Source organism: Cherax quadricarinatus, chromosome 13, assembly GCF_038502225.1.
Source record: "Cherax quadricarinatus isolate ZL_2023a chromosome 13, ASM3850222v1, whole genome shotgun sequence".
Taxonomy (NCBI): domain Eukaryota; kingdom Metazoa; phylum Arthropoda; class Malacostraca; order Decapoda; family Parastacidae; genus Cherax; species Cherax quadricarinatus.
Genome location: NC_091304.1, coordinates 48,745,840 through 48,772,287, shown reverse-complemented (window position 1 = coordinate 48,772,287; position 26,448 = coordinate 48,745,840). Strand labels below are relative to the sequence as shown.

General features: G+C 40.5%; 1 protein-coding gene across 4 annotated transcripts in view; it reads left to right on the top strand.

Annotated features, from left to right (window-relative positions):
- Window positions 1-26,448, top strand: part of Exo70 (exocyst complex component 7) — a 63,118-nt gene that overhangs the window by 25,142 nt on the left and 11,528 nt on the right. For all 4 annotated transcript variants that reach the window (XM_070084705.1, XM_070084703.1, XM_070084704.1 and 1 more), the window contains exons 8-11: window positions 11,970-12,037; window positions 12,808-12,939; window positions 21,098-21,277; window positions 23,201-23,447. In XM_070084705.1, coding sequence (XP_069940806.1) covers window positions 11,970-12,037; window positions 12,808-12,939; window positions 21,098-21,277; window positions 23,201-23,447 — 627 coding nt within the window. The remainder of the gene's footprint in view (window positions 1-11,969; window positions 12,038-12,807; window positions 12,940-21,097; window positions 21,278-23,200; window positions 23,448-26,448) is intronic.

Genomic DNA, 26,448 nt, shown 5'->3' with positions numbered 1-26,448 from the left:
ATGACACATTTATTAGAAAATGTTTCGGTCCTGGGACCTTAATCACTTCTAACATACAGAGGTAGAAAGACATTATATATATAGGCGGAGAGTGAGGTGTGACGCACGTGACCTGAGGAATGTCATAAGAACATAAGAATGGAGGAACACTGTAGAAGGCCTACTGGCCCATGCGAGGCAGGTCCTTATCAAAACAACCTCTACCTATGATGAGGACGGGTAGACGATGAAATCATGTGACTCCTGTGTTGTTGGGTTGGTGTTTGCTTACGTGTCTTTCTAGGCCAACTTGTCGGTATTTATTACCAAGGTTTATACCATCTTGTCTGACACTGCAACACACTATGGACATAGCATACAGAGAATACCTTTCTCTCCTACTCAAAGCTAATAGTCTTCGGAACCGACACATCTTCCTAGAAGACTGTCTTGCTGAGATGGTGGTACCACGGTCCACTCCTCGACAACTGACCACATCTAGACACCCTTTCTCTCCTGCTGTTTACGCCTACCTTAGAGAAAGCTCTGATGAACTGCGACATGCTCAGAAGGAGGCCTCATTACGTGCTGCTCAGATTCGTGCTTCACTTCCTACTCTTGACAGAAGGACTGCAGAATATATACTCAGCCAAGTTACCACTGCCAACATCCAACAGAAATTGAAGCTATCACGAAAACTACAAGACCTGTGCTCCCACAGCAAATGGAGCGAAATGGGACGACCAGAAATCATAAATAACTTATCTTCCTATACACTAACCGTCACCGAGACAGAAGCCCTCAGCCTAGGGCTCAAGTTTACTACCGGCATCAACAAGAAACATAATCTGGTGGATATGGTAACCAAGAACCAACCTTTTGGAGACTCTGAGTTTCAAAAGGGCTTTGTTCAAGGAATTATCACTGCTGCAGCTACTGAGCCTTCAAGACCGGTCATTCCCAGAAGATACATCCAAGCTCTCAGGAACTTGGCCAACAACGATGATATTGTCATTACAGCCGCTGACAAAGGAGGTGGTGTGGTGTTACTCAACACTGTCGACTACAACAATAAAGTTTTAAATCTTCTCAACGATGCCAACACATACCAGCCTGTATCGGAATCAGTGCTACTTCAAAGTACCCAGACTTTCCTTCAAAAGGCTCGTAGCATCTTACGAAAATCAGAACAAGGCAAAAAACTACTTAAACTTTTACCAGGTCAACCGAAACCAGCACGCCTGTATGGCCTTCCTAAGACACACAAACCTGGCATCCCACTACGGCCTATCACTTCGGGCATAGGGAGTGCACCACACAGACTAGCCGGCCACCTTGCCAAATACCTTTCAGCGCTTCTGGGCACCATCAGTCAAGCCCACCTCAAACACTCAGGTGACCTTCTCTCCCGAAATTCCAACCTGAATGTCAAAAACAAAAGCATGGCTTCCTTCGATGTCACAGCCTTCTTTACCAACGTTCCTAATGATACTGCAATCAACATTCTGAGACAGAGGCTCACTGAAAACCACGACCTCCCTTTACCTCTTCTAGATTTCATCAATCTAGTGGAACTTTGTGTTAATTTCAACTTCTTCAAGTATCAGGACAACTGTTACAAACAATGCTTTGGGATGGCAATGGGCAGCCCGCTCAGTGCTGTGCTTGCCAACCTCTTCATGGAAAACCTGGAGACAGAGAAATTCAGCACCCTCATTCCCAACACCGTTACCTGGCTAAGATACGTTGATGATGTATTGGTTTTCTATCTGAGACGTCTCAATATCCAGGCCCTTCTCAACAAGATCAATGCAGTTGAACCATCAATAAAGTTTACACTTGAACTCGAAAATGATGGCAAACTTCCTTTCCTCGACGTTCTACTGTGCAGATCTCCCGACAGTGACAAACTTCTCTTCAAAGTGTATAGAAAACCTACCAACAAGGACGATCTTATACACTTTTATTCACACCAAGACACCCGCACTAAGAGAGGAGTCCTTATTGGCTTCTTCTTGAGAGCTCTTCGCATCTCCAGCCCTTGTTTTCTAGAAGAAGAATGCACTTACATAACACAAGCCTTTACACGTCTTCAGTTCCCATCTTTCTTCATCCGAGATTGCAGACTCAAGGCACAAGCTATCCTCAACAAACCGCCCATGGAACAGCCCCCTAAGCAGTTCATAGTACTCCCATGTGGTGATGTTGCCACGAATACTCGCCGGGCACTTGCTATGAGTAACATCAACGTTTCCACCATAAACACATCATCTATCAAAGACCTCACTACGAAACGCAGCCCCACACCTCTAACTTCTACAGCAGGCGTCTACACTATCCCCAGTGGGTTCTGTCCCAAGAAATATGTAGGCGAGACAGGCAGAGATCTTGCAGTCCGCCTGAACGAGCATCGAAATGCCTCTAACAGAGACGATGTAAAGTACGCCTGTGTCCTCCACAGAGACTCCACGGGGCATTTGATGAACTGGAATGCGGCACAACTCGTTCTCACCGAACCAGACCTCAGACACCGACGGTGCCTAGAAGCCTCACTAATCGCCATCACCGACACTATAGAACGCAACACTGGAAACTACAAAATCTCAAAAACATTGGCATACATGATACTTAAGCAGCACCAACCCAACAACACAGGAGTCACATGATTTCATCGTCTACCCGTCCTCATCATAGGTAGAGGTTGTTTTGATAAGGACCTGCCTCGCATGGGCCAGTAGGCCTTCTACAGTGTTCCTCCATTCTTATGTTCTTATGACATTCCTCAGGTCACGTGCGTCACACCTCACTCTCCGCCTATATATATAATGTCTTTCTATCTCTGTATGTTAGAAGTGATTAAGGTCCCAGGACCGAAACGTTTTCTAATAAATGTGTCATAGTGTTTGCTTACGTGTCTTTCTAGGCCAACTTGTCGGTATTTATTACCAAGGTTTATACCATGCACACAGCAATCTCCTATATATATGTATGACCACATTATCACAGCAGTCTTATATATGACCACACTATCACAGCAATCTTATATATGACCACACTGTATCAGAGCATTCTAGAGTTTTCAAGACTTCATAAGCTTGTTTAAAATTTAAACCTCAGTTTATGCATGTTGTGTTAGTTTTTGTTGAAGGCACTAAGAACCTTAGGTAACAGTGTTTAATAGGCAACATCCTGCAACTGCTAGACCAAAAGTGGTGAGTGAAAAATGTACATGTACACATATGGAAAGATTTATTATGCAAAATGTTATCCAGTGTACTTTGATGACATTTGTTAGGAATCTTAAAAGTTTTTTTTTTTTTTACTGTATTGGTTGTTTTCCACCAAGGTAGGAGATCCAGAGAAGGGAACACATTCACCATCCCTCATTCAATAACTGTCTTTTGAGAAGTGCAAAGATATTAAAATTCAGTTGACCCACTGAATTGCAACATATCCACCCATCCTTCAGAAGAAGGTACCTAATTTTATAATTTATTAGTGGAAAATTGAAGAGCACATGACAAAGCAGATGTTAAGAAAGTTTAGAGAGTATACAGTGATGAAAAGCTAAAAGACAAAGATGAAGAAGAAAAGCAAAACAAAGGTATATTATAAAAAAAAGAATGGTATATCATAAAAAAAATTTAAGTGTAACTGGCACAGACCAAGTGGCCCATAGGTGAGCTACTGATTTGCATCCTTCTCACCTGCTTTTTATTATGCACTGTACTTTCTAGTTGCAAAATCCAGTCTGACTAACTGGTTTTTCCCCAAGTCCTTCATAGATACATGTATTACTTTTCTCATATTCCAGCAGCTTGTCAAATTGATTAGACCACTTGCCCACACTCACTTGGTCTATCACACTTATATATGTCCACTGTGCTGTATATGTAGGCTAACACTTTTCTACACCCTTCCAACACATAGGACTTTGTATATGCATCAACTTCCTTCTTTTCAACACCTTCCAGCTCTGTATGAGATGCTCTCTATATTATCATTCATCTGTCTCAGTCATGCTTGCTCCATACTTACTACATTGGCAGAGATCTTAGAAAATCCTTCCTCTGCCTTGAACTGTCTTTCATACCAATATATTATCTTGTAACTTCTTCATTTCTCACTACACATTGATCTCAGACATGATATATGCACCACTTCCAACCTTCTTTTTCATGCCGCAGCATTCAAAGACCATGCTTCACACCCATATAAAAGAGTTGACACGATTATGCTGTGATACGTTCCCATTTTTTTTCACCCACAAAAATTTGTTTGCAGTTAGGGGCTCTGGGGGACCCACATGCAGTGTATCATACCTCATTCACACCAATGCTGGACTTGACTCTCTGAGTCCTGGCAATGGCCCAACTTGTGCTTTGTGCTGATCACACTAAGAGACAACACAGTAAGTGTCAGGGACCCAAGACTTCAACTGCCTCTCAGCATACATAAGGGGGGATTACCAATAGACCCTTGACTGTCTTCAAGAGGGAGCTAGACAGGCACCTAAAGTCAGTATGTGACCAACTGGGTTGTGGCTCGTACAGCGGTTTGCAGGAGGCCGGCAGTAACAGCCTGGTTGATCAGGCCTGATCCACTGTGAGACCTGGTCATGGACCAGGCTGTAGGGGCTGTGACACCTAGTAGTACTCCCTCCAGGTATACTCAGGGTAATACCGCAGATAGCTTGTTGATGCTCATTTGTAGAGTGTGCCATTTCAATTGTATGTTACTTGGGCTGTTTTAAGAGCTTCAGCTGTCACTCCACATGTTTTAGCAACACCAATATTACATCTCTCCTTAGATATATCCACAGCTGGCACTGTGTTTTACCAGATCCCTGGTGGCTCTTGGCCTTTTTTCAATTTTTATTTTTTATTATCACACCGGCCGATTCCCACCAAGGCAGGGTGGCCCGAAAAAGAAAAACTTTCACCATCATTCACTCCATCACTGTCTTGCCAGAAGGGTGCTTTACACTACAGTTTTTAAACTGCAACATTAACACCCCTCCTTCAGAGTGCAGGCACTGTACTTCCCATCTCCAGGACTCAAGTCCGGCCTGCCGGTTTCCCTGAATCCCTTCATAAATGTTACTTTGCTCACACTCCAACAGCACGTCAAGTATTAAAAACCATTTGTCTCCATTCACTCCTATCAAACACGCTCACGCATGCCTGCTGGAAGTCCAAGCCCCTCGCACACAAAACCTCCTTTACCCCCTCCCTCCAACCCTTCCTAGGCCGACCCCTACCCCGCCTTCCTTCCACTACAGACTGATACACTCTTGAAGTCATTCTGTTTCGCTCCATTCTCTCTACATGTCCGAACCACCTCAACAACCCTTCCTCAGCCCTCTGGACAACAGTTTTGGTAATCCCGCACCTCCTCCTAACTTCCAAACTACGAATTCTCTGCATTATATTCACACCACACATTGCCCTCAGACATGACATCTCCACTGCCTCCAGCCTTCTCCTCGCTGCAACATTCATCACCCACGCTTCACACCCATATAAGAGCGTTGGTAAAACTATACTCTCATACATTCCCCTCTTTGCCTCCAAGGACAAAGTTCTTTGTCTCCACAGACTCCTAAGTGCACCACTCACTCTTTTTCCCTCATCAATTCTATGATTCACCTCATCTTTCATAGACCCATCCGCTGACACGTCCACTCCCAAATATCTGAATACGTTCACCTCCTCCATACTCTCTCCCTCCAATCTGATATTCAATCTTTCATCACCTAATCTTTTTGTTATCCTCATAACCTTACTCTTTCCTGTATTCACCTTTAATTTTCTTCTTTTGCACACCCTACCAAATTCATCCACCAATCTCTGCAACTTCTCTTCAGAATCTCCCAAGAGCACAGTGTCATCAGCAAAGAGCAGCTGTGACAACTCCCACTTTGTGTGTGATTCTTTATCTTTTAACTCCACGCCTCTTGCCAAGACCCTCGCATTTACTTCTCTTACAACCCCATCTATAAATATATTAAACAACCAATATTTATGAAAATCCCCTTTGCTCTTTTGGGATTCCAATTGTTGTGATTACTCTCTCTTTCTCTCTCTCTTTGCATGATTTACAAGCACATCTGTAATTGCATTACAGCCTGTCCTCATTGCTTTTTTGTTGGGCCAGGTTGACTCGTTCATAAGTGACTCCCTTCAGGCTCCTAGAATGGGATGGAGCCTAGTTGAGAGTATGGCATCAGGGCCATTCATTTCTCAGTACTTTCTACTGGGTGTCTGGTCCCCATGACTCCAGGAGCACCTTTCCTACCTCTCAACTACCCTTTCCTTGGCAGACAAGAACTCATCTCTTCAGGAATCTTTTCAGGGATGGGGATTGTTTACTACCAGAGGATGGTAGGTTAATTCTTCACAATGATTTATGGAAGGTCCTGGGGAGTCTCCTCTCTTTTGCTCAGGAAGGAATCAACTTAATTTAGGGAGAATGATGAGGTGTTCTCTTTTCAGCCTTCCCTATTGTTTCTTCAGTCTTCTCTCATGTTGTCTCTTCAGTCTTCTTCTTTATTGTCTCTTCAACCTTCCTCCCTCTTTTGTCTCTTCAGCCTTCCTTTTCCCTGTTGTCTCATGAACTTTCTTCCCCCTGTTGTCTCTTCAGTTTTCATCCCTAGTGTTTCTCTAACTTTTTTCCTGTTGTCTCTTCAGTTTCACCTCTGCTATCTCTTCAGCCTTCCTTTCCATGTTGTACCTTCAACCTTCCTGTTGTCTCTTCAATCTTCATCCCCTTATTGCTTCTGTGGTTTCATCTTTGGTCTCGCATTGTTTTATTACATCTTTCACATGTTTATTTTTATGTAGATAGTATGGACTACCAGGTTTTGGCATTGCTCTTTAGGCCTAGGCATTACCATGGATCTTCACAAGCCTCTGCCAGTCTGTCACACAGCCTTTGTACTCATGGTGTATCTTTGTTCTTGCACATCAGCAACAGTCTGGGTCATTTTTTTCTTGCTGCCTCTGTGGGCAGCCCTTTGGGTGTTGCAGGTAGTGAACCTTCTTGAATATGAGCAAATGTCACTTATTCCAGTGTACTCATTGCAGTTTGATCTCATCAGTTCCACTTCTCCATAACCTGGGCATACAGTGTGTCCTCATCAGATTCAGACTTTCTTCTCTTGGACTAGAACTTCCAGCAATACAATTAGGTCCTCCCTGGGGTTCTTGCATTCGACCTTTTGTGGTTCTCGTGATCAGTATAGGGTAATGAGTCAGTCCTCCTTGGCTCTGCATGAACATGTCTCTACCTCTCTTGCTGATGCTCAGGAAAGCCAAGCGGTAGTGGCTCATTCTGGCCTACCTGAATTCATGATGCTGTTCCCTTGACTTTTCTGTTCCATCACATTCCCTCATGATAGATGCCTTTTCTGCAGGCTATGGGACTTTAGTGCCCTCATTTGCTCCCAGTCCTGGTGGCCTGCAAGGAACTTCAGGGGATCCACATTGTGACTGTATGCTGGGGCCACCTGTAGCACTCGACATTTTACTCAGACAGTTGCATGCCCCTTGCTCAACTTTATTGCCAATGATGGAAAGAGCTTTGTACTTCTGTGTGAAAAAATCAAACTACAGTACTTCCCTCACATTTACCAGGATGTCTAAACTTTGAGTTGGACCTTCACCTGGGTGAAGCACTGGGGTGCTCCAGATGTGAAATTGTTTGCTACAAAGACTCACTTCATGATCACAATTTTGTCTTTTTTTCTGGAAGCTCATTACTCAGGTGCTCACTTATGTTCCTATGACTGGGTTGTGTATCTGACCTGCATGACATTATCTTTGGATTGGCCCATAGAACTGGCTGAGAGTTTTGCAGGTAAACTTCTCCCCCACAGGTGTCTTAGCAGCTGTTTGACCTTTGATGGAATACCATTCCATGCACTATCCTCTCCTACAGGATGTAGGTGAGCTCTCTTTTGAGTTTTTGTTCTATCCTCTTAATGTAACTCCAGTGTTGCTTGCTTGGAGTAAGCCAGGTCATAGATCTGTACAAGAATTGCCCCAAGCCCTCAGCAGGATTCACAATTTCCTATGCAAACCTAATTCCTTGTTTTCTACCCTCATTGTGGGAGCATGCTTCTTACAGTATAAATATTTGGAGTTCCCTTGTCTATTTGGCCAGGCATTGATGAGATGTCCATCTAAGTCAGTTTGTTGCTGAGCTCTGTTATTGGTGGATCATCCATTAGTCTGATTATGCATGTTTACTTGTCTGTTATTGCTAGTTCTGATGCTTGGTGTGTATTCTATATCAGGGTTGTTCTGACCATGCAGGATGTTGTCAGTGCCAAATATTGATTCATAGCACAGGCTTTGCTCAGGGCTGAGTACATAGACTCCCTCTCCACTTCATTAGCCTGCATAATTGCTAGCAATCCAAGAGGTCAGGCAGTTAAGAGTAAGAACAGTGTGCAACACTGGTGACCCTGTAGTGATCCCTCACTGGGGTCACACCTCACCCCTCCGTCATATATCAGGTCACCTTGTTTTCACTGTCTCCACCACCGTTCTACTTACATTATATCTTTTTCCTCCTTCTTATAATGATGCTGCTGTCTGTGTACCTGGCTCTATGGATTCTGCCTCCTATCAACAGCTTCCTCCTTTGAGGCTTTTAAGGATAGACTAAGGGCCCTGAAACTGCACTCTCTAGAAAGACGTAGAATTAGGGGGGATATGATTGAGGTTTATAAGTGGAAGACAGGAATAAATAAAGGGGATGTAGATAGTGTGCTGAAAGTATCTAGCCTAGACAGGACTCGCAGCAATGGTTTTAAGTTGGAAAAATTCAGATTCAGGAGGGATATAGGAAAGTACTGGTTTGGTAATAGAGTTGTGGATGAGTGGAACAAACTCCCAAGTACCGTTATAGAGGCCAGAACGTTGTGTAGCTTTAAAAATAGGTTGGATAAATACATGAGTAGATGTGGGTGGGTGTGAGTTGGACCTGATAGCTTGTGCTAACAGGTCGGTTGCCGTGTTCCTCCCTTAAGTCAATGTGACCTGACCTGACTAGGTTGGGTGCATTGGCTTAGGCCGGTAGGGACTTGGACCTGCCTCGCATGGGCCAGTAGGCCTTCTGCAGTGTTCCTTCGTTCTTATGTTCTTCTCTTCTTCTTATGTTAAGAGTAAGAACAGTGTGCAACACTGGTGACCCTGTAGTGATCCCTCACTGGGGTCACACCTCACCCCTCCGTCATATATCAGGTCACCTTGTTTTCACTGTCTCCACCACCGTTCTACTTACATTATATCTTTTTCCTCCTTCTTATAATGATGCTGCTGTCTGTGTACCTGGCTCTATGGATTCTGCCTCCTATCAACAGCTTCCTCCTTTGAGGCTTTTAGGTACCCCCCAATGGCTCTGATAGTAAAATAACATTCTGAAGCATGAAAAATGCTTTTCCAAGTCTGGGGTTGCAAATCAAATCATCAAATCATATTTATTTCTTTGCAAGTTTACAATGGGATTGACATGTTGTAGGGAGTCTTATTTACATAGATAGTTTACAGTGTGTAATTACAATAATGCAGGGCCCACAGTTACTACTGCCTCCCTCAGTTGTTGTTTCAGTTGCCAACTACAGTTCTAAGCACAGTATGGGTCCCAGGTGGCACTGCTCACAAGAAGTGTGTATTGACATGTGATTGTTGACATAGGAAGCATCACATTGAGGGCAAAATATAAGTCAGACCATTACTGGAACTCAGAAATGTGAGCATTGGTATGAAAAACAAAGTCTGACATTTTCTAAGTGAGCTTACCTTTGAGGCTCCTTTCACAGAAATACCTTCTTCATGATTTAAATATATTACTCTCTCAACAACTCCTTATACTCTTTCAGGTTTCTGCCCCTCTTCTTTTATTGACCTGATTTTCATAGAACCATCTGCAGATACATCTCTCAAATATACAAATGCATTCATTTTCTCTTAATCTCCTTCCTGTTATTTTTTCTTATAATTTTTCATTCTCACACTTTTACTTATACATGTTACTTTGCTCATATTCTCTGTTCTGTTTGTCTTCTCTTCAAAAGCTGGAGCAATAATGCTAATTTGTAAGCATAAATTAGGACAGCTAACATTTAAAATTAGATTCATTATATTTTAGAAGCACTTCCCTCCAAAACACAGTAATATTCTCTTCTCTTCTAAGCCTATCTATAAATATATTGTACAGTCATGGAAACATCACAACCTTGTCTATGTCCCTTTATTACTGGAAGCCATTTATTTCTCTTTAACACACATTATCATATTGTACTTCATGCCCCTCAAAGTGCTTTCTACAATGATGAAGGGAGGATGTCCAGAAGCCCAGTTGTGGATGGACTAAAATCATCTTGTTGGTCAGTAATGTAGATCAACAACACTGCCAGTGATCTCACCTGTTTTTATTTGGTACTGGAATATAATCATAAAAATGGCATCTGTCTGCCTGAAATGAAAAGGTTCCAGACTACAAAATGAGTTGTAGAATCTGAAGCTTCATTGCCTGAAACTCCAACATAGCTAGAGAACCAGAAAAAGACGTTTATTGTGGTTGTTGAAGATGCTTGACGAAAGATGAGGGGGTGAAAGGAATCAAGCTTTTGTTTTGTTTTTGATGACCTTGAAAGTCTGAGACTACAGTAAAGGCAGACACGGTAGCATCATTTATGGTGGCACAAAAAGAGTGCTTAACTCTGCCTTGAGAATACTAGCTGAGTGCAGCACTCATCCTTGAATTACAGCTTTGTACGAATTCTTTCATAGGATTTGGAGTGATTAGTGTACACAACAGTAGCATCAGACTGTTATTGGAAATACTAATCAGGAGTGAGGACAATGGGTGAAAAGAAGAGAAGTAAGACATGAAGAATAGAAGAAAGGAAGGACAGATTTAGACTATAGGAACTTCTCAGAGTTGGAGGGAGAAGTAAATGGCAGGAGGAACAGAAAGATGAGATAGACCAAGGGTTTAAACAATGTTTTGTATGTGTAAATTTAAGGGAGACAATAAAGAAGCACAAATAATTAAAACTGATAGTTTTATAAACAGCTTTAGTTATAGGTCAAGGATCATTGGTTGTATTATCATTGGGGGTGACCAAAAGACTCAGACAAAATTGCAATCCCTGATGAATGATGTCCAGCTCAGAAAGAGAGAATAGCTATGGAAACAGAGGACTTTATTTGGTCCTCAGAGTTTAGCTTAGATAAGACCTAGATCATATGAGGATAGAAAATGAAGCAAATTCTTGAGCAAATTTAATCTTCCATGATTTTTAGGGAAGCAATTTGATGTTCAAGTAGCAAACCACAATGAAAAAGGAGGTTGAGGAATTCAGCAGTTAGGCAAGCCATAAGAGGCTCATACAAGGACAGGAGAAACAGGAAATGATAGGACACCATATGGAAGTACATAATACATAAGAGCTCATTTTCAGATAGAACTTGAAGCTGTGTAACAAGGCCCAACCAATAGTACTAGTAGCATGCATAACCATGGGTTTTCTGCATGCACAACCAAATGTCATCCAGTACTGTACAAACATTTTATCATGTGGAAATAAATCTTTCTTTGACAAGGCATTTACCAACTGAATGTTCATATCTGCCAAAATCATAGTGAAATTATCCATAAATAGGGAAAACCAAATCCCATGAGTGAGAACTGAGATGAATCCATTAACAATGATGTAGAACAGCTTTGTTGTAATCCTTTATTTTGAACAAGACTGGGAGAAAGACTGTTATTGACTTGAACTCCAAAGTTTGCTTATTTACTACACTTATATATTCATAGAGATCATAAAAAAAAGTTTGAGATTAAATTTCACTTGAAAAATAAACAATCCTTCAAAGTAGTTGAATCATTTTAAAATTCTAATTCCAGTAACATATTTTGTATATAGAAGACTTTATATATATCATTATTTGATAGAGAGTATTTTTTCTATGCAGCAACCACTCCAGGGACAGTAGGTGAAGAAGGTCTTGAGGATAGTGATGTGGAACTTTACTTGAATCAGGTAAATCATTTTTGTATTTATATAAGATTAATGTTTTTAATTCTACTGAAGCTGTTAGGGTAACATTGTCTATAAAAAATGTACTTTCATCATTGACTGACATAACACAATATTGAGAATTGAACCCTTAAAAGTTAACTTCTGAACTATGTATACAATATACTAATAGCATTTGAATACTGAATGTATCCCATCATGATCCAGATTCTCGCATGCATGATGTCTTTTGGAATGCAGTCCTCACTTTTTGATTGATCATTTACAAGAAATATTTCACCACTATGTACAACATTACTGATTGTTAAGTGGGTACTGATTGTTAAGTGGGTACATCTGCAACCTTCCTTCCAAAATTCTTGCCCTGAAGAAAAAACCACACTTCATTTCCAAAATTCTTATTAATGTATATCTACAGCCATTTGTCACATGGGCATGAAACGGAGGTCTGATAAGTGTTTTATTGACAGGAGTGCTATTTTTGTTATCTCATAAATGGTTGTGATAAAAAGTAAATCTTGCAACTACTGCTAACATTAAATATGCACTACATACAAATGAATGCATTTCTGCATGTTTGTGTGGAAATTCACTATTTTTTCAGTGTTTATTTTGCAAATTATGATATCACTTGTTTACTGAGATCTTATTGCATACCTACCCACCCACCCGCCACTGCTGCTCCTGCTCCTGCTGCTTCTCCTCCTGCTATTCCTCCTCCTTATCTACTCCTCCTACTACTAATAATGCTACTGGAAAATATATATTGACAGGTAACTGCTCTTCATCGGCTAGCATTTGCTGAACTGCTGTTGTCCCAACAACTAGTGCCGGAAGACAGGGTCACACGTACATTTGAGCTAATTCTTCGAGACCCAATGGACCAGTTGGTTGCTGAGGGTGAAGTATGTTTTTCTCTTTATTATAAAGATGTTTTGTTATGTAGTTACTTAACGTATATATATACAGTGGACCCCCGCATAACGATATTATTTCAATCCAGAAGTCTGTTTGGGTGCCGTTATAGACTGAATTTGTTCCCATAAGAGATATTGTGAATTAGATTAGTCCGTTTCAGACCCCCAAAAATACACCTACAAAAGCACTTACAAAAATACACTTACATAATTGGTCGAGTTGGGAGCTGATCGTTATGCGGGGGTCCACTGTATATGTATGTATGTATGTATGTATATATGTGTATATATGTGTATGTATATGTATATGTGTGTGTGTGTGTGTGTGTGTGTGTGTGTGTGTGTGTGTGTGTGTGTGTGTGTGAGTGTAAAACAAAAGCCTATAATTGTTTTACATGATGGTAGGATTGCTGGTGTCTTTTGTCTGTCTCATAAATATGCAATATTACAGGTACGTCTTGCTACTTCTACTTACACTTAGGTCACACTACACATACATGTACATGTTTATTTATACACACTCATCTGAGTTTTCTTTGATTTTATCTTAATAGTTCTTCGTCTTATTACTTTTCCTTTTATATCCATGTGGAAGTGGAATAAGAATCTTTCCTCCGTAAGCCATGTGTGTTGTAAAAGTCAACTAAAATGCCAGGAACAATGGGCTAGTAACCCCTTTTCCTGTAATAATTACTAAAAAGTATAAGAAGAAGAAAATTGTCAAAGTGGGAAGTCTGAATGTGCATGGATGTTGTGCAAATGATAAGAAAGAGATGATTGTGGATGTTATGAATGAGAAGAAGCTGGATGTCCTGGCTTTAAGTGAAACAAAGCTGAAGGGGGTGGGAGAGTTTCAGTGGAGAGGAATAAATGGGATTAGGTCAGGGGTTTCAAATAGAGCTAGAGGTAAAGGAGTAGTAGCAATAATGTTGAAGGATAAGCTATGGCAGGAAAAGAGGGGCTATAAATGTATTAACTCAAGGATTATGTGGAGTAAAATAAAGGTTGGATGTGAAAAGTGGGTTATAGTAAGCGTATATGCACCTGGAGAAGAGAGAAGTGTAGAGGAGAGAGAGAGGTTTTGGGAAATGTTGAGTGAATGCATGGGGAGTTTTGAACCAAGTGTGAGAGTACTTGTGGTTGGGTATTTTAATGCTAAAGTGGGCAAAAATGTTGTGGAGGGAGTAGTAGGTAAATTTGGGGTGCCAGGGGTAAATGAAAATGGGGAGCCTTTAATTGAGCTATTTGTAGAAAGAGGTTTGGTAATAAGTAATACATATTTTATGAAGAAGAGGATAAATAAATATACAAGGTATGATATAGCATGTAATGAAAGTTTGTTAGATTATGTATTGGTGGATAAAAGGTTGATGGGTAGGCTCCAGGATGTACACGTTTATAGAGGGGCAAGTGATATATCGGATCATTATTTAGTTGTAGCTACAGTTAGAGTAAGAGGTAGATGGGAAAAGAGGAAAATGGCAACAACAAGTAAGAGGGAGGTGAAAGTATATAAACTAAGGGAGGAGGAAGTTCGGGTGAGATATAAGCAACTATTGGCAGAAAGGTGGGCTGGTGCAAGTATGGGTAGTGGGGGGGTTGAAGAGGGTTGGAATAGTTTTAAAAATGCAGTATTAGAATGTGGAGCAGAAGTCGTTGCTGCTTTATTTGTGGTTATAGGAGGGTGGGTGCAGGTGGAAAGAGGAGTGATTGGTGGAATGATGAAGTAAAGGGTGTGATAAAAGAGAAAAAGTTAGCTTATGAGAGGTTTTTACAGAGCAGTAGTGTTATAAGAAGAGTAGAGTATATGGAGAGTAAAAGAAAGGTGAAGAGAGTGGTGAGAGAGTGCAAAAGGAGAGCAGATGATAGAGTGGGAGAGGCACTGTCAAGAAATTTTAATGAAAATAAAAAAAAAATTTTGAATGAGTTAAACAAGTTAAGAAAGCCTAGGGAACGAATGGATTTGTCAGTTAAAAACAGAGTAGGGGAGTTAGTAGATGGGGAGATGGAGGTATTGGGTAGATGGCGAGAATATTTTGAGGAACTTTTAAATGTCAACGAAGAAAGGGAGGTGGTAATTTCATGCACTGACCAGGGAGGTATACCATCTTTAAGGAGTGAAGAAGGACAGGATGTGAGTATGGGGGAGGTGCGTGAGGCATTACGTAGAATGAAAGGGGGTAAAGCAGCTGGAACTGATGGGATCATGACAGAAATGTTTAAAGCAGGGGGGGATATAGTGTTGGAGTGGTTGGTATTTTTGTTTAATAAATGTATGAAAGAGGGGAAGGTACCTAGGGATTGGCAGAGAGCTTGTATAGTCCCTTCATATAAAGGGAAGGGAGACAAAAGAGATTGTAAAAATTATAGAGGAATAAGTTTACTGAGTATACCAGGAAAAGTGTACGGTAGAGTTATAATTGAAAGAATTAGAGGTAAGACAGAATGTAGAATTGCGGATGAGCAAGGAGGCTTCAGAGTGGGTAGGGGATGTGTAGATCAAGTGTTTACATTGAAGCATATATGTGAACAGTATTTAGATAAAGGTAGGGAAGTTTTTATTGCATTTATGGATTTAGAAACAGCATATGTTAGAGTGGATAGGGGAACAATGTGGCAGATGTTGCAAGTTCATGGAATAGGTGGTAAGTTATTAAATGCTGTAAAGAGCTTTTATGAGGATAGTGAGGCTCAGGTTAGGGTGTGTAGAAGAGAGGGAGAATACTTCCCGGTAAAAGTAGGTCTTAGACAGGGATGTGTAATGTCACCATGGTTGTTTAATATATTTATAGATGGGGTTGTAAAAGAAGTAAATGCTAGGGTGTTCGGGAGAGGGGTGGGATTAAATTATGGGGAATCAAATTCAAAATGGGAATTGACACAGTTACTTTTTGCTGATGATACTGTGCTTATGGAAGATTCTAAAGAAAAATTGCAAAGGTTAGCGGATGAGTTTGAGAATGTGTGTAAAGGTAGAAAGTTGAAAGTGAACATAGAAAAGAGTAAGGTGATGAGGGTATCAAATGATTTAGATAAAGAAAAATTGGATATCAAATTGGGGAGGAGGAGTATGGAAGAAGTGAATGTTTTCAGATACTTGGGAGTTGACGTGTCGGCGGATGGATTTATGAAGGATGAGGTTAATCATAGAATTGATGAGGGAAAAAAGGTGAGTGGTGCGTTGAGGTATATGTGGAGTCAAAAAACGTTATCTATGGAGGCAAAGAAGGGAATGTATGAAAGTATAGTAGTACCAACACTCTTATATGGATGTGAAGCTTGGGTGGTAAATGCAGCAGCGAGGAGACAGTTGGAGGCAGTGGAGATGTCCTGTCTAAGGGCAATGTGTGGTGTAAATATTATGCAGAAAATTCGGAGTGTGGAAATTAGGAGAAGGTGTGGAGTTAATAAAAGCATTAGTCAGAGGGCAGAAGAGGGGTTGTTGAGGTGGTTTGGTCATTTAGAGAGAATGGATCAAAGTAGAATGACATGGAAAGCATATAAATCTATAGGGGAAGGAAAGAGGGGTAGGGGTCGTCCTCGAAAGGGTTGGAAAGAGAGGGTAAAGGAGGTTTTGTGGGCGAGGGGCTTGGACTTCCAGCAAGCGTGCATGAGCGTGTTAGATAGGAGTGAATGGAGACGAATGATACTTGGGACCTGACGATCTGTTGGAGTGTGAGCAGGGTAATATTTAGTGAAGGGATTCAGGGAAACCGGTTATTTTCTTATAGTCGGACTTGAGTCCTGGAAATGGGAAGTACAATGCCTGCACTCAAAAGGAGGGGTTTGGGATATTGGCAGTTTGGAGGGATATGTTGTGTATCTTTATACGTATATGCTTCTGAACTGTTGTATTCTGAGCACCTCTGCAAAAGCAGTGATAATGTGTGAGTGTGGTGAAAGTGTTGAATGATGATGAAAGTATTTTCTTTTTGGGGATTTTCTTTCTTTTTTGGGTCACCCTGCCTCGGTGGGAGACGACCAACTTGTTGAAAAAAAAAAATGTATATATATATATATATATATATATATATATATATATATATATTATTTTTTTATTTTTTTTTATTATCACACCGGCCGATTCCCACCAAGGCAGGGTGGCCCGAAAAAGAAAAACTTTCACCATCATTCACTCCATCACTGTCTTGCCAGAAGGGTGCTTTACACTACAGTTTTTAAACTGCAACATTAACACCCCTCCTTCAGAGTGCAGGCACTGTACTTCCCATCTCCAGGACTCAAGTCCGGCCTGCCGGTTTCCCTGAATCCCTTCATAAATGTTACTTTGCTCACACTCCAACAGCACGTCAAGTATTAAAAACCATTTGTCTCCATTCACTCCTATCAAACACGCTCAAGCATGCCTGCTGGAAGTCCAAGCCCCTCGCACACAAAACCTCCTTTACCCCCTCCCTCCAACCCTTCCTAGGCCGACCCCTACCCCGCCTTCCTTCCACTACAGACTGATACACTCTTGAAGTCATTCTGTTTCGCTCCATTCTCTCTACATGTCCGAACCACCTCAACAACCCTTCCTCAGCCCTCTGGACAACAGTTTTGGTAATCCCGCACCTCCTCCTAACTTCCAAACTACGAATTCTCTGCATTATATTCACACCACACATTGCCCTCAGACATGACATCTCCACTGCCTCCAGCCTTCTCCTCGCTGCAACATTCATCACCCACGCTTCACACCCATATAAGAGCGTTGGTAAAACTATACTCTCATACATTCCCCTCTTTGCCTCCAAGGACAAAGTTCTTTGTCTCCACAGACTCCTAAGTGCACCACTCACTCTTTTTCCCTCATCAATTCTATGATTCACCTCATCTTTCATAGACCCATCCGCTGACACGTCCACTCCCAAATATCTGAATACGTTCACCTCCTCCATACTCTCTCCCTCCAATCTGATATTCAATCTTTCATCACCTAATCTTTTTGTTATCCTCATAACCTTACTCTTTCCTGTATTCACCTTTAATTTTCTTCTTTTGCACACCCTACCAAATTCATCCACCAATCTCTGCAACTTCTCTTCAGAATCTCCCAAGAGCACAGTGTCATCAGCAAAGAGCAGCTGTGACAACTCCCACTTTGTGTGTGATTCTTTATCTTTTAACTCCACGCCTCTTGCCAAGACCCTCGCATTTACTTCTCTTACAACCCCATCTATAAATATATTAAACAACCACGGTGACATCACACATCCTTGTCTAAGGCCTACTTTTACTGGGAAAAAATTTCCCTCTTTCCTACATACTCTAACTTGAGCCTCACTATCCTCGTAAAAACTCTTCACTGCTTTCAGTAACCTACCTCCTACACCATACACTTGCAACATCTGCCACATTGCCCCCCTATCCACCCTGTCATACGCCTTTTCCAAATCCATAAATGCCACAAAGACCTCTTTAGCCTTATCTAAATACTGTTCACTTATATGTTTCACTGTAAACACCTGGTCCACACACCCCCTACCTTTCCTAAAGCCTCCTTGTTCATCTGCTATCCTATTCTCCGTCTTACTCTTAATTCTTTCAATTATAACTCTACCATACACTTTACCAGGTACACTCAACAGACTTATCCCCCTATAATTTTTGCACTCTCTTTTATCCCCTTTGCCTTTATACAAAGGAACTATGCATGCTCTCTGCCAATCCCTAGGTACCTTACCCTCTTCCATACATTTATTAAACAATTGCACCAACCACTCCAAAACTATATCCCCACCTGCTTTTAACATTTCTATCTTTATCCCATCAATCCCGGCTGCCTTACCCCCTTTCATTTTACCTACTGCCTCACGAACTTCCCCCACACTCACAACTGGCTCTTCCTCACTCCTACAAGATGTTATTCCTCCTTGCCCTATACACGAAATCACAGCTTCCCTATCTTCATCAACATTTAACAATTCCTCAAAATATTCCTTCCATCTTCCCAATACCTCTAACTCTCCATTTAATAACTCTCCTCTCCTATTTTTAACTGACAAATCCATTTGTTCTCTAGGCTTTCTTAACTTGTTAATCTCACTCCAAAACTTTTTCTTATTTTCAACAAAATTTGTTGATAACATCTCACCCACTCTCTCATTTGCTCTCTTTTTACATTGCTTCACCACTCTCTTAACCTCTCTCTTTTTCTCCATATACTCTTCCCTCCTTGCATCACTTCTACTTTGTAAAAACTTCTCATATGCTAACTTTTTCTCCCTTACTACTCTCTTTACATCATCATTCCACCAATCGCTCCTCTTCCCTCCTGCACCCACTTTCCTGTAACCACAAACTTCTGCTGAACACTCTAACACTACATTTTTAAACCTACCCCATACCTCTTCGACCCCATTGCCTATGCTCTCATTAGCCCATCTATCCTCCAATAGCTGTTTATATCTTACCCTAACTGCCTCCTCTTTTAGTTTATAAACCTTCACCTCTCTCTTCCCTGATGCTTCTATTCTCCTTGTATCCCATCTACCTTTTACTCTCAGTGTAGCTACAACTAGAAAGTGATCTGATATATCTGTGGCCCCTCTATAAACATGTACATCCTGAAGTCTACTCAACAGTCTTTTATCTACCAATACATAATCCAACAAACTACTGTCATTTCGCCCTACATCATATCGTGTATACTTATTTATCCTCTTTTTCTTAAAATATGTATTACCTATAACTAAACCCCTTTCTATACAAAGTTCAATCAAAGGGCTCCCATTATCATTTACACCTGGCACCCCAAACTTACCTACCACACCCTCTCTAAAAGTTTCTCCTACTTTAGCATTCAAGTCCCCTACCACAATTACTCTCTCACTTGGTTCAAAGGCTCCTATACATTCACTTAACATCTCCCAAAATCTCTCTCTCTCCTCTGCATTCCTCTCTTCTCCAGGTGCATACACGCTTATTATGACCCACTTCTCGCATCCAACCTTTACTTTAATCCACATAATTCTTGAATTTACACATTCATATTCTCTTTTCTCCTTCCATAACTGATCATTTAACATTACTGCTACCCCTTCCTTTGCTCTAACTCTCTCAGATACTCCAGATTTAATCCCATTTATTTCCCCCCACTGAAACTCTCCTACCCCCTTCAGCTTTGTTTCGCTTAGGGCCAGGACATCCAACTTCTTTTCATTCATAACATCAGCAATCATCTGTTTCTTGTCATCCGCACTACATCCACGCACATTTAAGCAACCCAGTTTTATAAAGTTTTTCTTCTTCTCTTTTTTAGTAATTGTATACAGGAGAAGGGGTTACTAGCCCATTGCTCCCGGCATTTTAGTCGCCTCATACGACACGCATGGCTTACGGAGGAAAGATTCTTTTCCACTTCCCCATGGACAATAGAAGAAATAAAAAAGAACAAGAGCTATTTAGAAAAAGGAGAAAAACCTAGATGTATGTATATATATATATGCATGTGCGTGTCTGTGAAGTGTGACCAAAGTGTTAGTAGGAGTAGCAAGATATCCCTGTTATCTTAGCGTGTTTATGAGACAGAAAAAGAAACCAGCAATCCTACCATCATGCAAAACAATTACAGGTTTTTGTTTCACAGTCATCTGGCAGGACGGTAGTACTTCCCTGGGTGGTTGCTGTCTACCAACCTACTATACATATATATATATATATATACACACACATACACACACACACACACACACACACACACACACACACACACACACACACACACACACACACACACACACACACACACACAAACACATTCTCACTAATTAACGGAGTTCCGTTCCTAAGATCATGTCAGTAACCGAATTCGTCGCTAAGTGAGGAGCATACTATAATGGTAGTGAGTTTGTATCAACCATCTTTGTTATTGTTTTAATGTCACCTTTGCACCATTTATAACATTTCCGGTATATGTATTCTTAAATGCTTATACAGTAATGTATTGTATATTGTAATAAACAGAATAGAGGAAATCGGAACTAATATACATTATTTAGGTATGTATACTGGTCAGACAGCCCGTTGTAAGTCCGAGGTGTCGGTAAACAAGTACGTCGCTAAGTGAGGAGAGGCTGTATGTATATTAGTAATATTCACTGTTATGTAATTTTCAACCCCATTTTATTTGTTTTTGTACCAGGGTCTGGCTAGCCAGGCACGAAGAAGCGTGGGGAGAGGGGACCACCAAGCTGTACTCTCAGTTTTGGCAATGTTACGTCATGTCACAAACATGCAGCCTGAGTACGATCGTTTGCTAACAAACTGCCAGACATCAATACGCTCAAAGTTTGCTGCCATCATCAATATGTTACAGGAGACTGTAAGTGAAATATTAGTACTTTTCAGGTTTTCATTCAAATACAGTAAAATATTTATCAGTAACAGAGTACAGACACTCCTCACTTTATGATGGCCCAACTTAAAGTATTTTAACTTTCCAGTGGTGTGATAGTGATACACACACTACACATTTATTGATAGGATAAACCTGCATTTATTTATTTACTTTTCAATATTGGCATTTAGTCAGTTACAGTAATTATTTGTATATTTACTTATTCAGTGACAGTAGTTATTTATTCATTTATCATAATCGTATTCATATTTGACTTATGATATTTTCAACTTACAATGAGTTCATTGGAACATAACCCCAACGAAAGTCAAGGAGCATCTATAGAGTGCTTTTACCCCTTTTGACATTATTGGTTGGTGTAGTGATTAATTTGCTTTGCTCTGGTAGAGTTCTTCATCAGTTACTCTAGTTTATAATAAATATTTTTACTGGATATAATGGAAGATTTCAGCATGTTGTGGTAATTGTGGCCCAGTTATGAGATGCATCTCTTTGATAGTTATCTTAAAAAACTCCCTACCAGTTAGATTTAAAAATTCACACTTTATACAAGGCATGTCTGTGGTTTTATTCTGGTAAATGATGTATCTGTTTATTTTTAAAACAGTTGCTTGTCATGACCCCTGAGCATTTATGTACGAAATTAACATACTACTTAAGCCCAGTCTTTAATTTTTTGTGGAGTTCTATTCACCTTATGGTTAATATTGGTAATAATAAGGAAAATCCTAGGTAGTAGGTTGGTAGACAGCAACCACCCAGGGAGGTACTACCGTCCTGCCAAGTGAGTGTAAAATGGAAACCTGTAATTGTTTTACATGATGGTAGGATTGCTGGTGTCTCTTTTCTGACTCATAAACATGCAAGATTTCAGGTACGTCTTGCAACTTCTGCTTACGCTTAGGTCACACTACACATACATGTACAAGCATATATATACACACCCCTCTGGATTTTCTTTTATTTTCTTTCTAGCTCTTGTTCTTGTTTATTTTCTCTTATCTCCATGGGGAAGTGGAACAGAATTCTTCCTCCGTAAGCCATGCGTGTTGTAAGAGGTGACTAAAATGCCGGGAGCAAGGGGCTAGTAACCCCTTCTCCTATATAAATTACTAAATTGAAAAAGAGAAACTTTTGTTTTTCTTTTTGGGCCACCCTGCCTCCGTGGGATACGGCTGGTTTGTTGAAAAAAAATAAGGAAAATATAAAAGGTCTAATAAATAAATAAAAGGAATCCACCATTGCAAAGACAGTGAACCAGTTTTATTATACCACATCACATAGAAGAGCAATTGCTCGATTCTGCAGCACATCACTGTGCCATGTCACAAAGTCTGCACTGTAACAGCTTTTAGCATGACTTAACATAGAAGAACTTAAACATATCTCAGATGCTGCAAAACAACCACAGGGAGAGTTAAATGAAAGTTTTAGGCTTTTTGTGTTCCAATCAACACATTTTTGCAGAAATGAGTAGGAAGGCCAAGTGGATTTGTTTAGGGGAATGGCTCTAGCTAGAGCCATTCATTTCCCTGAATGAATCTACCTGGATATCCTACTCTATTTCTGCAACATTGCAAGCTCCTGAAGATGTGTTGATTGCAACATGAAAATTTTTGAGCCATCATTCAACTCCCCTGTGGTTGTTTTGCATCTTGTTTCCCAATTATACATAATCCCAGATGTGTGTCTGTGTGATTTTTTCTTGCTTTCCAAAATGATTTCTATGGTAATCTTACATCAGTAGAATTGAGAACCTATGATCTCTAGTTGCTTGCAGAAACTACCAGCTGGAGACTTAATGGATCTCCATAATTAATATAATTATTCCTCCCAGGCTGCCAAGAAAATTGTCTCCATCTCGCTCATTTAATTTTTCCCATTCAGTGTGTCAGAGCTTTGGAGGGCTTTGTAGAGAGTGTGAAGAGTGATGGAGAGCGTGCCTTGCCTAAAGATGGGACTGTACATGAAGTCACCAGCAATGCTCTCATCTTCACTGAACAGCTTCTGGAGTATGCTGTCACACTGTCACCAATGCTTCAACGGGACCCAATATTAAGTGCGTCTCTGTCCAATTTACCTCGAGGCATAGATCTGTCTCTCACAGCTAAAGCACTTCTTGGAGCTTACATAAGTAAGTTCTTGTTTTTTTTTTTTTTTTTTTTAATTTTATTACTAATAATCTTGAAATTCATATCTGTTAACAAAATATTTCCTTCCAGGAATGATAAAGAAAAATTTCTCACTGTTTTTTATACTTAATTTCAGAACATATAATACTGACATACTAAATATTTTTTTTAACGCAGATATCTGTCATCCTGGTGAGCAAAGTAACATTTATGAAGGGATTAAGGAAAGCCAGTTAGCTGGACTTGAGTCCTAGAGGTGGGAAGTATAGTGCCTGCACTCTGAAGGAGGGGTGGAGATACGTTGCAGTTTTTAAACTGTAGTATTGGCCTGCCTCTGGCATGACAGTGATGGAGTGAGTGGTGATGAAAGTATTTCTTTTTTGGGTCACCCTGAACAAAATCCAGAATCTATGGACTTTTTTTCATTTTGTCTAATGATTCCAACATTTGTCCAGCCAATTTTTGTTACCTGTAGTTTCCAAAATACATTAATTGGGGGTCTATTAATCTGAGGTTTCACTGTAGTTGCAATCTGTCCCCTATCAGCTGTTGTACTCTTAATTAATCAGGTCACCAGTACTTAATTTTTCATTACAGAAATCTTCATTACATTTTGTGAACCACACTGATCACATACTCTAGTGTACATTTTTTCTCACAGTAAATAATCACTCACTACGAAAGCAAAAGACTTGGCAGACGATGCACCATCCCCCCAATGAAAAGCAGGGGTGTCACTAGCACGTTAAGAGACCATACAATAAGTGTCAGGGGACCGAGACTGTTCAACTGCCTCCCAGCACACATAAGGGGGATTACCAACAGACCCCTGGCAGTCTTCAAGCTGGCACTGGACAAGCACCTAAAGGCAGTTCCTGATCAGCCGGGCTGTGGCTCGTACGTTGGTTTGCGTGCAGCCAGCAGCAACAGCCTGGTTGATCAGGCGCTGATCCACCAGGAGGCCTGGTCACAGACCGGGCCGCGGGGGCGTTGACCCCCGAAACTCTCTCCAGGTAAACTCCAGGTAAACTCCAGACACAAAAGTGAATTTGCATATAGCATACCTGCATAAATGGAGGAATTACTCTAGTTTCTCTCTCTCTCTGTGGCATATGGATATATTCAGAGGTCTGGTTGAGGAAATAAACACCTGAAACTGTTTGCAGTAAATGTAAGTTAAAACAGCATCTGCATATTGTAGCAAATATTGGCCTTTACACATTTATTTAAACATTCAGTCTCTGTCACCCATTTTTTTTTTTTTTTTTTTCAACAAGTCGGTCGTCTCCCACCGAGGCAGGGTGACCCAAAAAAAAGAAAGAAAATCCCCAAAAAGAAAATACTTTCATCATCATTCAACACTTTCACCACACTCACACATTATCACTGCTTTTGCAGAGGTGCTCAGAATACAACAGTTTAGAAGCATATACGCATAAAGATACACAACATATCCCTCCAAACTGCCAATATGCCAAACCCCTCCTTTAATACCAGCAGGGTGTGTAAAGGTAGAAAGTTGAAAGTGAACATAGATAAGAGCAAGATAATAAGGGAATCAAACAATTTAGATAGAGAAAAATTGGATATCACATTGGAGGGAGGGAGTATAGAAAAAGTGAATGTTTTCAGATAATTGGTAGTTGATTTGTCAGCGGATGAGTTTATGAAGGATGAGGTTAACCATAGAATTGATGGAGGAAAAAAGGTGAGTGGTGTGTTGAGGTATCTGTGGAGACAAACAAACATTATCCATGGAGGCAGAGAAGGGAATGTATGTGAGTATAGCAGTACCAACACACTTATTAGGAGGAGGTGGCTGGAGGCAGTGATGTCTTGTATAAGGGCAATGTGTGGTGTAAATATGTATTATGCAGAGAATTCATAGTGTGGAAATTAGGAGGAGGTGTGGAGTTACTATAAGTATTAGTCAGAGGGTTGAGAGGGGCTGTTGAGATGGTTTGGTCATTTAGAGATAATGGAACAAAGAATGATTTGGAGAGCATATAAATCTGTAGTAGTAGTATGTTGGTAGTCAGCAACCACCCAGGGAGGTACTACCGTCCTGCCAAGTGAGTGTAAAACGAAAGCCTGTAATTGTTTTACATGATGGTAGGATTGCTGGTGTCTTTTGTCTGTCTCATAAATATGCAAGATTACAGGTATGTCTTGCTACTTCTTCTTACACTTAGGTCACACTAAACATACAAGTACACATTTATTTATACACACTCATCTGAGTTTTCTTTGATTTTATTTTAGTTCTTGTTCTAATTACTTTTCCTTTTATATCCATGGGGAAGTGGAATAAGAATCTTTCCTCCATAAGCCATGCGTGTTGTAAAAGTCAACTAAAATGCCGGGAACAATGGGCTAGTAATGCTTTTTCCTGTAATAATTACTAAAAAGAATAAGAAGAAAATTGTCAAAGTGGGAAGTCTGAATGTGCGTGGATGTTGTGCGAATGATAAGATAGAGATGATTGTGGATGTTATGAATGACAAGAAGCTGGATGTCCTGGCTTTAAGTGAAACAAAGCTGAAGGGGGTGGGTGAGTTTCAGTGGAGAGGAATAAATGGGATTAGGTCAGGGGTTTCTAATAGAGTTAGAGTTAAAGAAGGAGTAGCAATAATGTTGAAGGATAAGCTATGGCAGGAAAAGAGGGACTATAAGTGTATTAATTCGAGTATGTGAAGTAAAATAAAGGTTGGATGTGAGAAGTGGGTTATAGTAAGCATATATGCACCTGGGGAAGAGAGAAGTATAGAGGAGAGAGAGAGAGATTTTGGGAAATATTGAGTGAATGCGTGGGGAGTTTTGAACCAAGTGTGAGAGTACTTGTGGTTGGGGATTTTAATGCTAAAGTGGGTAAAAATGTTGTGGAAGGAGTAGTAGGTAAATTTGGGGTGTCATGGGTAAATGAAAATGGGGAGCCTTTAATTGAGCTATGTGTACAAAGAGGTTTGGTAATAAGTAATAGTATTTTCTTTTTGGGTTACCCTG